The sequence below is a fragment of the Epinephelus fuscoguttatus genome, linkage group LG2 (genome assembly GCF_011397635.1).
Source record: "Epinephelus fuscoguttatus linkage group LG2, E.fuscoguttatus.final_Chr_v1".
NCBI classification, from domain to species: domain Eukaryota; kingdom Metazoa; phylum Chordata; class Actinopteri; order Perciformes; family Serranidae; genus Epinephelus; species Epinephelus fuscoguttatus.
In genome coordinates this window covers 11,388,257-11,403,275 of record NC_064753.1, presented here as the reverse complement: position 1 = coordinate 11,403,275, position 15,019 = coordinate 11,388,257, and the positions used below count along the sequence as shown (strand labels likewise).

The window sequence follows — 15,019 nt, the reverse complement described above, 5'->3', positions numbered from 1 at the left end:
CCGTTGAAGACCCAAGGTTTAAAAAATTATGATACTAGTACCAATACCAGCACCCTTAAAGTGATACCAATAACAAGAAGGTGTTTAATTTGACACCTTTTTTCCCCATTTCATTCCATATCACTATCATGAGAATGGAAGCATTCAATTGTGAAAATGCCACCAGGCACCACTGGCATGAAGTATAGCTCTACTTTTTCACATTTTTCTGGCATCTGGGCACACTGAACTGCCAGCTGCGTCAAATACACTACACTTGACTTTACCACACCACAGTCTGTATGGGTTGTAGCTACTGTGGTAGTGGGTCAGTAATGCTGTCTGGAGAAGCTTGCCTTCAGGGCTTTCCGCCAGTAAGGGATTTCATGGTCAAGGTTAAGGCAGGTATTTTAAACCTTAATGATAATAATAATTTTTAAAAAATGCAGGTATGTTTGACAGGAGAAGTGTTGATGCTACTTGGTAGTGGGTTATTCTGGCTGATACCTGAAGGTAGTAAGTACCAATACTGAGCCCTAATATCCACTTAATATGTAAATAGGCAGCTTGTATTTGCCATATCTACTTTGTGATATGTCAGTGTTTTGTTTTCAGCTTGTTGTGCTGTTTCCAGATAGCCCAAAATATTGCTGGCATCTATATTTTGTCATTTTGAAATACAATCACCAGGTGACATTTTTACTTGGCAGAGAAAATACTGCCATATAATTATTTACAAAAGACATTGCTTGAAATATGTATTTGTTTCTCAAAAAGCTATAATCATAAAATGTAGTTTGGCTGTTGCAGGCAGTAAGTGACCTGTTTTTTAATGTACCTCAGCAGGACTCGACAGATTCATAGACCCATAGCTCTCACAGCTGCTATGTGGCCCTAAAAATGTTTGAAACAGTATCCCCTCTACAAAATTAGATTGCTTTTTTTTTTTTTTTTTGCTATTCTTTTATTTGCAGAAAGGTGGATCCTTGGTGGTGAAAACAGAACCAAAAAGGCATAGACAGTGGAAGTGCTTGCTTGATCTGTCACAGAGGGCACTCGTGGGGCACCAACTCTCAACCACTTAGAATGCTTTGAAATTAGCTTTCTTTAATCCTGCAGCTAATACGGTACAAAAACTCTAAGGCTAAGAATTAGCAAACAGTATTTAATGCCTCGGTTCCTTCAGGCCCCATCCCGCCCTCAGTTTTACCAGCAGGCAGGCAGATTTATTGTGGACGTTGATGCCAGTTAAGTTTCAAAACTTAAACTCCTGATCGCTCCTGCTGCTATTTGCCTTCTGTCTACCAACAGTAATATATTTGCTGCTACATCAGCAAATACTGCAAGTAATCCAGTCATATAAGGGGAAACTGTGCCAGGTGGTAACATGAAACAATGCAGTAAATATTAACACAAGATTACCATTTTCCAGTAATAAATATTGAAACAAACAGATTTTTTAAAACGTTAGAAATGCCACTGCCAGTTTTAGAGGTGTAACAACATTACAAACATAGCACATAGCAAAAAAAAGTACAATCTTACCTCCTTTGAGTGATGCGCGTACACAGAGAAATGAAATGCCGAGCGAGTGTTTGACACAGTATGAGCTCTGTCTGGTGAAGAAGAAGAAGTCACAGGTAGACCAGGTCTCCCCGCAGAAGACACGGAGTGAAGTTGTTGTTGGTTGTTTAAGAGAGAATTCACAGCAGGGCAGACGTCTGTGCTCTCTGTCTGTTTACCATTGACAGAGAGCAGCAGCCTGTGTGATAGACAGTTTTACCAATCAGTCGAGCTGCTCAAGCACAAAACACCAGGGATCCCTGCCTGTTTACAGCCTCAACGGGCCAAAAAGCACAGGCCTCACTGGGTGACTGCCTTAGCTCTCCCTTTCTCACTCCCCCCTCCCTCTAAATAAACACTCCTCTGCTTCTGTATCTCTTTACGCACCTTTGTATCTTCTCATTTTTCTCTCTCATCCCTCTCTCACCCCCTGATAGCTATCTGTTCTGCCCTACTAAGGCAGTAATTGGAGAAGCAGTGAAGTTGAGGCAAACTGTAAAACTGTTTAATGCCTTTTCAGGCAAATTATTTTACTCCAAAAAAAAATCATTGCCACTGGACACACACAGTACTTAAAATATGCAGATACTGCACTCTGCCTTTGGATGATCTTTACAGAGCCAACAAAATGTGTTCTCTCAGCTTTCTTATCCATTTTACTTAAGAAAATTAACTTTTTATTTACAGTCTGTAACTTAAAGGAATCAAGCATTTCTATCTGCCGAAGTGCTATTAATATTTAAAACAAAATCAATATGGTACATTAATTTAATACATCTTGATATGTGATTTAAAGGTAGCTTGACCACATCAACTCTCGTGAAATTAACTTGTCACAAAACAGGATGGCAAGTACTGAACTCTGCAAAGCTAGCTACCTTTAGCACAGCTTTAGCCGTTTTGTTTCTCCATCGTGCATTAATTAAGCTGCTGCCTTATTTAATCATGTGGAATAACAAACTGAATAACCATAATGTCAGTTCATCAAAATGAATATTTTTACACATAAGGGGAAAATCAATAGGCTTATTACACTTGACTTTAGTTTTAGCTATGGCTAGCTGCGGCTTTCTCACAAGCTAGCTTTTACTTGACATAGCCTGCTTACTTTAGCTGTCGAGTTAGCTGTCTTTCTATGGCAGAGAGTGCAGTAATGGCGGTCACGAGTCCTACAGCACACAGTAATACATAGCCACAATGCAGGAACTACAGCCAAAGTGCAGATACTCCATTTTCACTTTGTTTTATGCCTGTTTTGTGGTTACTACAAATTTAGAAATCTGTTTTTACATAAATTACACATTTTTATAACATTTTATTTTATTTTTTTTTTATATAGTAAAACAGGTGTTAGAAAGTCAGGAACAGGTTGTGACTGAAGTTTTACCAAAAATAAATGTGTTTTGCCTCTGTAGGGTGTCTTAGTGTATCATCTCTGCGGAAACACACAGTTTTAAGCCATGTGTACCTAATTTACAGTGGCCCTGAAGGGTCAAAACAAAACACCATTTCTCAAAAGAACTATAAAAAAATCACAAAACACAACATTTCAGAAAACAAAACAACATTTCACAAAATGTTGTAAAATGTTTTTGTATGTGTTGAAATGTTGTCGTGTGTTGTCGTACTAATCACAGGGTGCAGACATAAACCATTTAAAGGAGCACATTTTAAAGCACACAGGCTGTAGTATCTGCTTGGTGATGGTGAATGCAGCTCCCACGTATATATTTGTGTTTGCCAGCTCTACCAGTCATTTGTCATTGCATTAGGATGTAATCTCTTTTATCTTCCATCAGTGTGGAGATTATTGAAGAAGATGAGGGACAAAGATTGTGAGGAATATGGGCATTTATAGTTAGATGGGCACACAGGCATGCATGCACACAGACAGACAGACAGACAGACAGACAGACAGACACACCTTTTGTAATGATGAATTGCAGAGAGGCTGATTAAAATCTGCAGCTTGTTTGATCTCTTTTTCAAGTTGACCTTGATGATTTGTTGTGTTTATACAAATGTGGTGACTAAGAAAAGAGTTATTCTGCAAATATAAAGCTGCTAACATTCCTACTGTATGTTCATGCTGATCCTCTTTAGTCAAGCACAAATACGATGGGATTGAATTACTGGAATTAATAAGACTGTGATTCACTTGACTGTCCCCTCTACATGTGACTTGTAACCAAATGAAGGTTTTCTGTGTTTGTGTATACGTGTGACACGAAACACATGTGATGTGTGATGTATAATAGGATTTCTGGCTGAGTAAGATTCAGAGAATAATCCAACAAATGATGGTGTTCATGTCAATTCAAGTGTTTGTTCCAGAAAATTCACTCCAGATGCTGCCACATGCTGGCTTTTATTTCTCTGAGTTCTGTTGACTGAAAACAAGCAGACAGTCACACAGTCATGCATATACTCATCAGTTACTCATTCATATTGATCAGTCAGTCAATCAATCAGTCAGTCAGTCATAGCTTGAAAAGTGTTTATGTGGGAGAGGTTTAATTAAATCAAAAACCTGAAACTAAAATCAGTGGAGAAACATAGCAAATGCGCATGCTTCTATATAAGGGTCAGTGAGTAGTTTGATGAGAATGAAAATGATGTAAATCATATGCTTTGGTCGTCACAGTCACCAACCCAACCAAGTGCCCATTGGAGATTTTGCAGCATTTACAGGGAATATCTTTTCAGCCAATTTGGCAGTATCAGGCCATTAAATGGTTCTGATCAGCAGAGATGAGCATTACAGATATAGGTTAAAAAGGCAACTTTATGCCAGAAAGGACTTTCATGGGTACTTTTTTCACATCTGTGGGAAATTCTGCATATAGAGTAGGTGGGTCAAACATAGAACAGTCACCCAGGAGATGAGAGTTCAAGTCCCCACTTCGTTTTGGTGCCTAATTCTAAAGAAAGTGAAACCTAAAAAAAACAGGTAACTGCCATTGAATGGGCTGAAGACATCCTGATTGGGTAAGCTTTTGGAAGAATATTGTTCAACACCCCCACTGGAGTACCACAGACTTGTATATACTGACAGATCAGTTGCTGAAGCACTGCTCTCTTCATATGCATTTACTTATCTGAACCTCGTGCCACAAAGAGCTCACCAAGAACTAACAAGAAATGACTATTACTTCGAGTTGCTTTGTGTTTGCTATGTTGCCAAAATACATGAAGTGGGACACAAGCACAGCACACCCCTTCTTTAACCTCTTGCACTTTCTGATGCATCAGGGAAAATGCTAATATGTGTATGTTACAATGATTAACGGAAGATTTGCATTAATAGACTCTTAACCGTCATAAAATCTAACTTGTGTCCTATTGTCTCTATATAAGCCATTCCTTATTTATAAAAAAAAGCCTAGTGAAACCTAGCAATCACATAGCAACTACTCCCATAAATTTTACCAACCTGTTCTAATTTGGAAGTTGTCATATACTGCAGCTTGGTCACTGATTATCGCATCAGACACTGACGAAAAATAGGCATCCTTTTGCTGCAATATGATACACCGTTTGGCAGCGTCAGTCAGTAAAGCCACCAGAGAGTGTCAGTTTGATATGCCACCAGACAACAATGTAATTTAAAGAGCAGGAAAGTCTCTACAGGGCAGACGGAAGGGGTGGTGGATAGGTCCAACAATACCGGACTTTCACCCAGGAGGCCAGTGTTCACTCCTTGTACGAATGTAGAGCCAAACCATGATGTTTTTTTCAAACCTATAACAGGTAAAGGTAGCACGCACATCCCAAAAAAACTTAATGCTGGGTGCTGGACCAAAAGGTAAGTATGAAATAAAAGATAAAGTCCGCACACCAGAAGCTGCTCCTTGAAAATTTATTCACGTTACGTTTCGGGCTCCTGCCCTTCATCAGACATCAAACCTAACCACATGCATTTGTTGCAGAATGAAATAAATGTGAATACACTGTGCTTTACAAGTTTTTGAAAAAGACTGTTTGCATGTAATGAGCAGAAACTGTATATTTCTTGTGAGAACAGAAGTGTATTGTGAAAAGACACACTGCATGCAACAGGCGTAAATTAGCACAGGGTCCCAGAACGTCAACACCAGATGCACCCAGGATACCTAGCGCGTAATATTTAGATTTGAAGTCCGCTTATCAAGCGGCAGTATGTGAGGAGTTGAGAGTGAGAATGTGTTGATTTCACCGTCAAAATAATTTTCTCCTGTTTCCACCTGTGTGTTAGTATTTATGATATACAAGGACCAGTTGGAGTCTTGACATATTATACCCATAACCAGTTCTTCCTTGTTTAGTTCTTTGTGACACTAGAGATGATAAACAGATCAGGCGCAGTAGCATGAACTGCTGTCAGTCACCAGAATTTGATTTCCCCACACGGGTCCATGTGTTGTCGCAAATGATGCAGGCTGACATCAGTGAAACTGTCTGATGAATGAGTCAGTCCATGTGACTTCACGCCTACAGCTCTTGGTTCATTTGGAATAATCCAGGTGTTTGATTTGTGTACATTCAATTAAATGGTTTGCATATCTTCTACTTTCAAGTCTCGCAACAACAGAATTTTTAATTGAAGTGGTGGAAGTGTGGGCCCAAAGCCAAACTGTTGAAAAGTCCACTGATCCAACTTTTAGCTCACTCATATTTCACTCACTTCATATTTGTCTCCTTGTGGTAAACTTTCTGACATCTCAGACCTTGAAATGTCCTCCTCAAAACAAACAGCACAACTTTGAATTAAAGAAAGTGACCTTGCAAGGGAGCATTATTATTCCTCTGTGTTCTGTCAGTTTTCATTCACAATGTCACGTCTTCTATATACCTTCCCTGTGCCGTGCTGTTCCATATTCAGCGCTACTAAAGTTCAGCCATCCGCTGCTTTAAAGTCCATGCTCCTCTCTCCCCTTTCTGAAATGGAAAAGCAATAATTCCTCCTCTCTCTGTCTCTCTCCAGCTTTTTGATGGAATCGAGTGCGAGTTTCCCATATTTTTCATCTACATGATGATTGACGGTAAGCCTTGTTCTACCCATAGCTGCTGTTATGATGCCTCAAGTGGGTCATTGGGAAGATAGAAGACAGACTTGAAGCATTTGACAGGAAATTACATTTTGGTGTTTGCCAGGTTTTAGAGGACTTAGAAACACTTTTCAAAAATATGTGATGTGTGAAATTTGTGTGTGAACCTTAGGGAATGGTCAGGCATAAAATAAGGAGTATACTGTAGTTTCTCCACGTAATGTGAATTCAAGCATCATTTAATCCACCTCATGCTGCTTTATACCCCACTGACATTTGTAGGACAAACAAACAATCTGATTTATGGCCTGTTGTCCCATCTCAGATGTCTCAGTCTTTATGGGACCATCTTTTAACAACTCAAAAATCCATAAATTGTTTTTCAAACTGTTTCAAACAGCTATAACTAATGGTTAAAAGATCAGTTCAGTTTATACATTCATTTATAAAGCACGCAAAGGCATTAAAGGAATACTTCAGCCCCCAAATGCCCATTTGTATATCAGTTACTCACTCTGTATTACACTGAATGTGTGAAGAAAACTTTTCTTACATGCCTCCAGGAAACAAAGATTCCGAAATGGAGAAAACTTTAGTTAATTGAAGTAAAGGGCACCGCATTTAACAACACCAAAATTATATCAAAACATCAATGTGCAACTTCTCACGCAGCTCATGCAGGGTAATCCAACGGGGAGCTCAATTAAAAGTGAAACTTATCTTTGCTCTCTCTAAAGCCAGACTCCATTAACAAAAACAGTAATTTTACCTCGCTGAACACTTGAGCTGCTGCTCTACCATTACCTCACTTAGTTAGTTTGTTTGTGTCATTGTGTGACTAGTCTTTTAAAGGGTTAGTTCAGATTCACCAAAAGTCATACAATAACACAAACAAACTACTGATCACTGTTCCTGTTAGACCAGCAGCTCCTTTGATAAGCGAGTTAAAATAACAGTTTTTTCCCAGTGGAGTCTGGCTTCAAAGAAAGCATAGGTAAGTTTTACTTGCCGATCAGTTCTCTGTCGGAAAGAGTTGTCTGTTTGGGAAGCACTGACCATACGACAGAGGCTTGGATTATACTGCACGAATTCTGTAAAAGCTTGTAAACAGATGTTTTGGTATAGTTTTTCTGTTGTTAAACATGGTCGCCTATGACTTTTGATTCTTTGCTCTCCAAATTTTCTCCACAAATTCAGCATATCACGAGGTGAGTAATTGATATACAAATGGTCACGTTAGGGGTGAAGTACTCGTGTAAAGCTGCAATAATCCACAGATAATTCCCACCCGACTCTCCGGTTCCCCTCAGCTTTACTGAGCATTTTAGCCTCTTTTAGCCCATTGTTGTGGTGTAATCGCCCAAACGTGCAGCTTTTTGTCCACTCTTTCAGCTCTCATGGGCAAGGTTTCCAGCCACAACATGCAGCTTTTTACACCAAAAAAAGCTCTGATAAATCCACTGCACACTACCTGCACAGCACCAAACAGCAGACAGACGAAGGTTGCAAGTAACTGGTGAACATATTGGATCATTTAGCAGCTAAAGCCCCAGATATTTCCCTCAGGAGTTGGTGGAGAGAAATATTGGACTTACATTCATCAGGTGGCCATAAACATGCTTCCATGGGAATGCTAATCCTGCTCTGTGTCTGCTGTTTAAATAGGCAACTGATGTTGTGTGTGTTGCAAAAAGTTTCATCCGAAAGTTTGAATAAGTATCATTAACGTGTGTGTGTGTGCATGTGTGTGTATTTGTGTCTGCGTGTTTGTGTTGCAGGGGTGTTCAGAGGAAATAAAGCTCAGGTCAAAGAATACCAGGACCTCCTTGAACCCATTATCTTCCAGTCTTATGAGGGTGAGCAATCATGTGAATACACACACACACACACACACACAAATGCAGTGACCAGTGGATGGAGGAAAATTACAAATGCACAATCACACTCTCACACACACGTGTAAATTTATCTGATTTGGTACATTAGTATGGTTGGTATTGGAGCTTCTGCCTCTGTTCTCTCTCCCTCTAGCTATGAAAAACTTTCTCTTGTTAAATCACATCATCCATATTCATGCACCACATGCTGCGACTAAGGCTCACAGGGGCATTACATTCAAGTGAACTCAGCCTTTCTTCATGAGTAGCAAGCCGGGCTTCTATATTCACCTGCACCCATTGCTGTGAGGGGAGACAGTCAAATGATAGGGATGTCAAGAGCTTTGAGTTCCTATTGGTCCGATCATAATAGAACAGGAATAATTGGAGTGTAGAAAGGATAATGATGTGGGACAGAGCTGGCTTGCTCCACATGTCTCCACAGTGCCTTTGTACTTGTTATGTATGGATTAACAAAACTCCTGAAGTTAATTGGCTGGATTTTAAAGGATAACTCAAGTGTACTTTTTTTTTCGTTCACCATTAATGTCCATGAAAAGTCTTAATCCACAGATGTATTTGCTGCTGTCAGAAGCTGCTATTGTGTGTTCTGCTGCAGGTTAACCAGACCTCACGGGAGTCACGGTCTCCCATTGTTTTGATGATGCACACACATGCAGGATGCAGCTCTGGGAGACATGCTGCTGTACTGTGGTGAATGGGCAATATTTACTACTGTTGTGCCATCCTTTGAGTCAGTGTTTTGTCTTTGGAGAGGGTTTGTTTCATATTGAAACACACTTTCAAGAAAATGTGGAGGAGAATTATTTGTTTTGGAGCACACCGATTGCAGCTGTTTCACATACAGGCACACAGGTCTTTTTTTTGTATCCCTACTATTTGAACCTTCACAGGTATAAGTGTTCATGTGACGTGACCAAAATGTAGCCTGATAGACTGAATTATCATTTGATTTCACTTCATTACTCATCCTTACATCACGCTCATATCAGCCAACCTCTGTGTTAAAGGGTGAGCAATTTCATTTTGTTTTTCCCCTAGCTTTGAGTGAAATATATTAACAACTGTAGGGGTGAATTGTAATATCTTTGGTGATGCCTTCACTTTTCCTCTGGTGCCACCATCAAGTCCAAATTTCAATGTGTCTAATACTTTGTTTTCTAACAAAACACTTGCAAAACTGATGGCATTTCCATCAGCCATGGGGTACTCTGTGTTAAATGCCAATTAAGTAGCTATAGACTCTTAGAGTCTGTTGACACCTGGTATTAACATTGGTTTCAGTGATCCGAACACAAAAGACACATTGCCATTGACACCTGTGTCTATCATGTGTCTCCAGCTAACCAACTGTGCTCAGATTTCATTGCTGCCTACATCATTTACTCTTGAAGGTCAAAGAGCCCCTGACACAGTTATAACATCCATACTCTTTGCTCCCTCGCATGCTCAGTAGTCACATACAGTAAGTGCTGGTGTTGGCACAGCCTTCTTCCATAGGACAAAATTACTGACAGTCATGCAGTACTTCGTCCAAGTTGTTGTTAAAGGGGCAATATTGCTTGCACCAAAACAACCACCATGGCCTGCACTGATGACATAGTCCTTGTTGGAGACACATCAGGACGAATTAAGTGGCAACATCTGGGGCTGAAAAAATAAAGCCAACATTAAAGTGCCAAAAACTGCAGTTCCTCTAATGACCACTTTAGGCTGTCTCCAGAAGCCAGTCAGTCCCCATAAACCCCCATGTTAAAAGGCCCAACTTTACAGCAGAAATACAGCCTGGTACTAAAAACAGTTTGGGTCTCTATAGCTAATTTCCCCCTTCATGATGACTGTACAGAAGTAAAGAATTTATATAATTCACCAGTTTTCATTTTACTGGGCCTAAAGTTATGCATAATTAAGGTCAGCCCGCTTTGAGTGACAGGCCGTCTGCTGATAGTGTCCTCGGCTTCTTAGTCAGATCCACCCCTCGCTCCTTCACAGCACCAGCCTCTTGCCCAAATATGGTCACTTCTTGCTCCTAAAAAGCCAAGATGGTGAAGACCGTAATGCCAAACTTGAGGCTTCAAAATGTCAGTCCACAAACAAATTGGGGATGTCACAGTAGCTACGTTCATTATTTTTACATTCTATGGGAAGTGTTGGTGTTTACACTGCAAAGATATGTGGTCAGGCTACCTCGGCAAGTGGTTTGAGTGATTGGTTCACAATGTGTCTTGGTGGTCATTTGCACATTTATTTAGCACTGTTTACTTGTGATCTGATCACCCAGGACACATGTTAAGGCAAGGTATAAACATGGCCGTAGTTGTGCTCTTGTTTAATCTGTTGCTTTCACAGGCAATGGCCAGTTGCCCCCTCACTGCAGTCCATATTGCTGCTAGTTTTACTTAGTAAAGGAGACAGTGTGCACAGACCAAACACTAAGAGTTGTTAGTGTTGTGACAAGGGCATGATCCCTCACCAGCTTCCCACCCATAAACACTCCCAGTCGCCTCAGCCAGAATGTTGAACTCATGTCTCTGCACTGGTGGGTGAACACTTTTTTCCACTGCACTACCTAGGCGCACTAATACTTGTGCTGCTTTCACTGACTTAAATGACTGTACGTTTAAATTCAGACTGAATTGGCACAATTTTTACCCTCAGCAATCAGGAGCTACTTTGTTCCACTATGGTGGTTTAGCAGCTGGCGCCCATTATGTTCCTGTTGTATTAGATCTGTGAAAATGCACTTTTAGTACAAAAATGTACTGTTCCTTCTTGTACTTCTGTGTGAACTCTTTTTTTTCTGAACAAACTCTTTTTTTTTTCTTTTTAAATATATGCAGGTTAGTAATAATAAGTATCTGTGTTGCTTTTCATAGCGTTTTGAAGCTTTCAATGAAAAATGTCAGAGGTAATTTTTGTAAGGTATGAACAGTTTGGGGCCATAAATGCAGCAACTGAGAAGAGCCCATTTTAATGGTTGACTCGTGTGTGTGTGTACAGTACATACTGAACATAAAGATGTTCCTCTTAAGTACAAAATTGGTCTAAAAACACGTTCTTTGTACCACTGTGCAAAATTATTGCTACATACTGTGTTGTGTGCATCTCCACCAGAGTGTTACTTAAGTATGTTTTCTATAACTACAGGAGTGAAGTGCAGATTGAGCTCGCTCAAGCACATATATAACACGTGTCCACAGAAAGTACTGTCTACATGCACATACACACACAGTCCTCTCACTGCCCTTCTCTCATACCAGGCCACGCTGTGATCCCCAAATACTACTACGTACCAGCTGACTTTGTAGAGGGGGAGCAGCTCAAACATGGAAGCCAGAAGCGTTTCCCTAGCAACTCTGGCCGTGATGGGATGTTCTTCCTGTGTGGTCAAGCCCTTTACAACATCGCCAAGCTGCTGGGTATGCCTCTGTGTGTTTGTGTGTGCTTGGTATGACGCTCTGAACCCACACATTCATTCTCTTCATTTTAATGTCAACTTCATTAATAATGCAAAACTGTGTATGTAGTATGACAAAAAAAAACTCTCTTTGTTTTTTATTATTCATGATTACCTAATGATTGTAAATAACGCTTAATTCTTCACTGACATGAATCAGAGGATGCAGTTTGACTCATCCATTGTGTGTGTGTGCATTTCTGTATTTGTGTAAACGGTGGGAAATTGATTTTTTTTTTTTTTTTTTTTTTTTTTTACATTTGTCTTCTTGCGTGTGTGGGAGTGTTTTTTGTATGCATGTTAATGTATCTGTCTTTCTCGTTCTTTCTGTGTATGCTCATAATCCAGTGGATGAGCTGATCAGCCCTAAAGATATTGATCCCATCCACCGCTACGTGCCCCGCCAGGACCAGCGCAATGTCAGCATGCGATACTCCAATCAGGTAAGCTCTAATGCGACTGTGATTGCATGTCATCACTTGGCTCTCATCTGGTCTCTTACTGAACACTTATTTCACAACTTATCACCTTGAATGCTCATATATACAAGTCAGCTTTGGATTCAGGTGCTCCCTACTCAGCTGTACTTGTCCTTGTTGATATGACTTATGAGGGCATTTAAGCACTTAAATTAATAGCTGTATCCGCACTATTAAAACATGCTCTTTGGTTGTAATTCATATGGTCTATCCAGGAGGAACAACATAGAAGTGTAGATAAGGGACAGTAACATTTAAGTTGTACATTCACAACAGCAATGGATAATCACAGGCCTGAGGAAGGAGTTTTAAATCCTGTCTGATTGAAATTTGAGTTTTTGAATGCTTCACACACATTAAAAGAAATTTCAGTTGTTTTTTTTTCGTATTCAGAACTACTGATGCAAAAATCTTTTTCAAGGTGGGAACTTGAAAGTCAGAGATTTGAATCATCAGTCAGAGACACCTCATTTGACTCAGATTTTTTTTTTAATGCATAATTGTAACCACCTTTAAATAGAATTAAAAAATTTAACATTGTATTGAAGTTATATTAAACATCATTCAGTCATTTTCTGTAACCGCTTATCCTGTTGGGGGTCGCGTGGGGGGGTATCCCTGCTGACACTGAGCGAGAGGCACCCTGGACAGTTCGCCAGACTATTGCAGGGCTGACACATAGAGACAGACAACCATTCACACCTACGGGCAATTTGGAGTCACCAATTAACCTGCATGTCTTTGGACTGTGGGAGGAAGCCAGAGTACCTGGAGTAAACTTTGCAAACTCCAAACTGCAAAGCATACTATAAGACCTCGTTTTGCTTTTGTACGTGTATTTTCCCCAAAACAGGTTCACCATTTAAAGGTCTATTTTTTATGTTGAACTGTGTAAAAAGTTTTATTTTTCCAAAATTTCAGAGTTAAACTGTGGAAAATGTACCTACCCTTTGCAGCTCTTTTCTAAACACCCTTAGTCTAAAGAACAGCCCTGCATTTTTACACTATGCTAACCAATTAGGACTATCTTACCAGCGCTGATATGTATCACCTAGTTCTCTGTCTACCAGCTTTGCTACGGCTGTTCCAAAAATCCTCTTCCCTTGCCATAGTAGTACTTGATTTGAATATCTGCATTCACTTACGTGTCAAACAGATTTAGAGCTACATTGCTGCATTGTTCTCATCAGGCTTTTTCAGCGTTCTTTAACTTAGCCTCACTTGAGTTAATCCTTGTAAATTAATTTATGACAAAAAAAAAAAAAAACACCTCCATCAGATGTAACAGTAAAATGTTCAGCAGTACTAGTTACTCCTATAAATGGCAAGCGCCAATATATATATGAAATATAACACTCTTGTTATATGTCGACTTAGTTGAGCTGGATTTATACTGGATCCAAGGTGTTAACAGAGTCCAACCATAAATAATGATGTTTTGATTTATTGTTCAGTGTCAGATGTCACCCACTGCTAGCACCCACACAACACTAGACAAATGTATCATTCTTTCATTCGCTGTGTGATATAAAGCACTGCATGTACTTGAACTGGAGTAACATCAAGGTGACTTCTACTTTGCCTCATCTCATTACTGAACAGGAGACTACTGCAAATACCACTGTGCCCCCTTTCAGTCACCGTGATGGAGCGGCTTTCATGGCGAGCATAAGGATTGGAGTGGAGATGACTTTGCTAGATGTGCTTTACTGAAAAAGACAAGATTACTGAGCCGTATTTAAACTTCCTCAATGTTGTCTTCACTATCGACAGCCACAGAAATCATCAGAGGCTTGTAGGATAAAACCCAACCTGTTTCATCTATTGCTGTAGCCACAGTAGCTACAGCATCCCAAATATGTAGTTACATATTTGAGGAGGCACACGTCAACTATGGCATAACTACAGCAGCTTTGTGTGTAGGCTTCAAAGCAATGCAGTAACTCCTCAACGCACAACTGTAAATCCACCTTTACTCCTGCTCTTCTCGCCCACAAACTCCACCTCAGGCATTCCCATATCACATCTAAAAAATTCCCACTACTCAGTCGTGCTGACTTTGTGATGTTATTCATGTGCGCAAAGTTTTAATTACAATTCATCCACTAAACAGCAGAAACCATCCTTTCTCACCTTGCCAAAGGCCAGTCTTGCAGATAAGGATAAAACCCAGTCCATTTGCTCTACGAACCGCCTCTCTGAATGGCGATCATGTCTGAGGTTTAATCCATATCAGAGACGGCCGGCAGCTCTGAGGATCACACAGATGAAGGGTAGAGATACGTATACAGCAGCCTGATGTTCATTCTCTTTGCTGTACAGTGTGGAATGATAAGTTCCATTCTGCTCCTGTACGTTGAGTTTTGTTGTTGTAGCTCGGCTGATAAGATGGTGCCGGAACAAGGAGCACAAGAGAGGAGGTCCGGACAGGTGTTATGAACACCAGACTGAATCAAATAGGGTGCAGGGAGAAAGACCAACAGGAAGAGCAAAGACAGAGGAAAACACACCGACATAGAAAAGAGCATGTCAACCAGTAGGAAAACTGTGTAGACAGACAGAACCAGAGAAATGAACATTTGCCTTTAAGAGGTACAAATGTCATTATCTAACTCT

The 15,019-nt window shown here is 40.1% G+C and overlaps 1 protein-coding gene across 3 annotated transcripts in view; it reads left to right on the top strand.

Annotated features, from left to right (window-relative positions):
* phkb (phosphorylase kinase, beta) overlaps positions 1 to 15,019 on the top strand; it is a 145,227-nt gene that overhangs the window by 59,571 nt on the left and 70,637 nt on the right. For all 3 annotated transcript variants that reach the window (XM_049592822.1, XM_049592814.1, XM_049592806.1), the window contains 4 exons: positions 6,506 to 6,563; positions 8,348 to 8,425; positions 11,728 to 11,886; positions 12,273 to 12,367. In XM_049592822.1, coding sequence (XP_049448779.1) covers positions 6,506 to 6,563; positions 8,348 to 8,425; positions 11,728 to 11,886; positions 12,273 to 12,367 — 390 coding nt within the window. The remainder of the gene's footprint in view (positions 1 to 6,505; positions 6,564 to 8,347; positions 8,426 to 11,727; positions 11,887 to 12,272; positions 12,368 to 15,019) is intronic.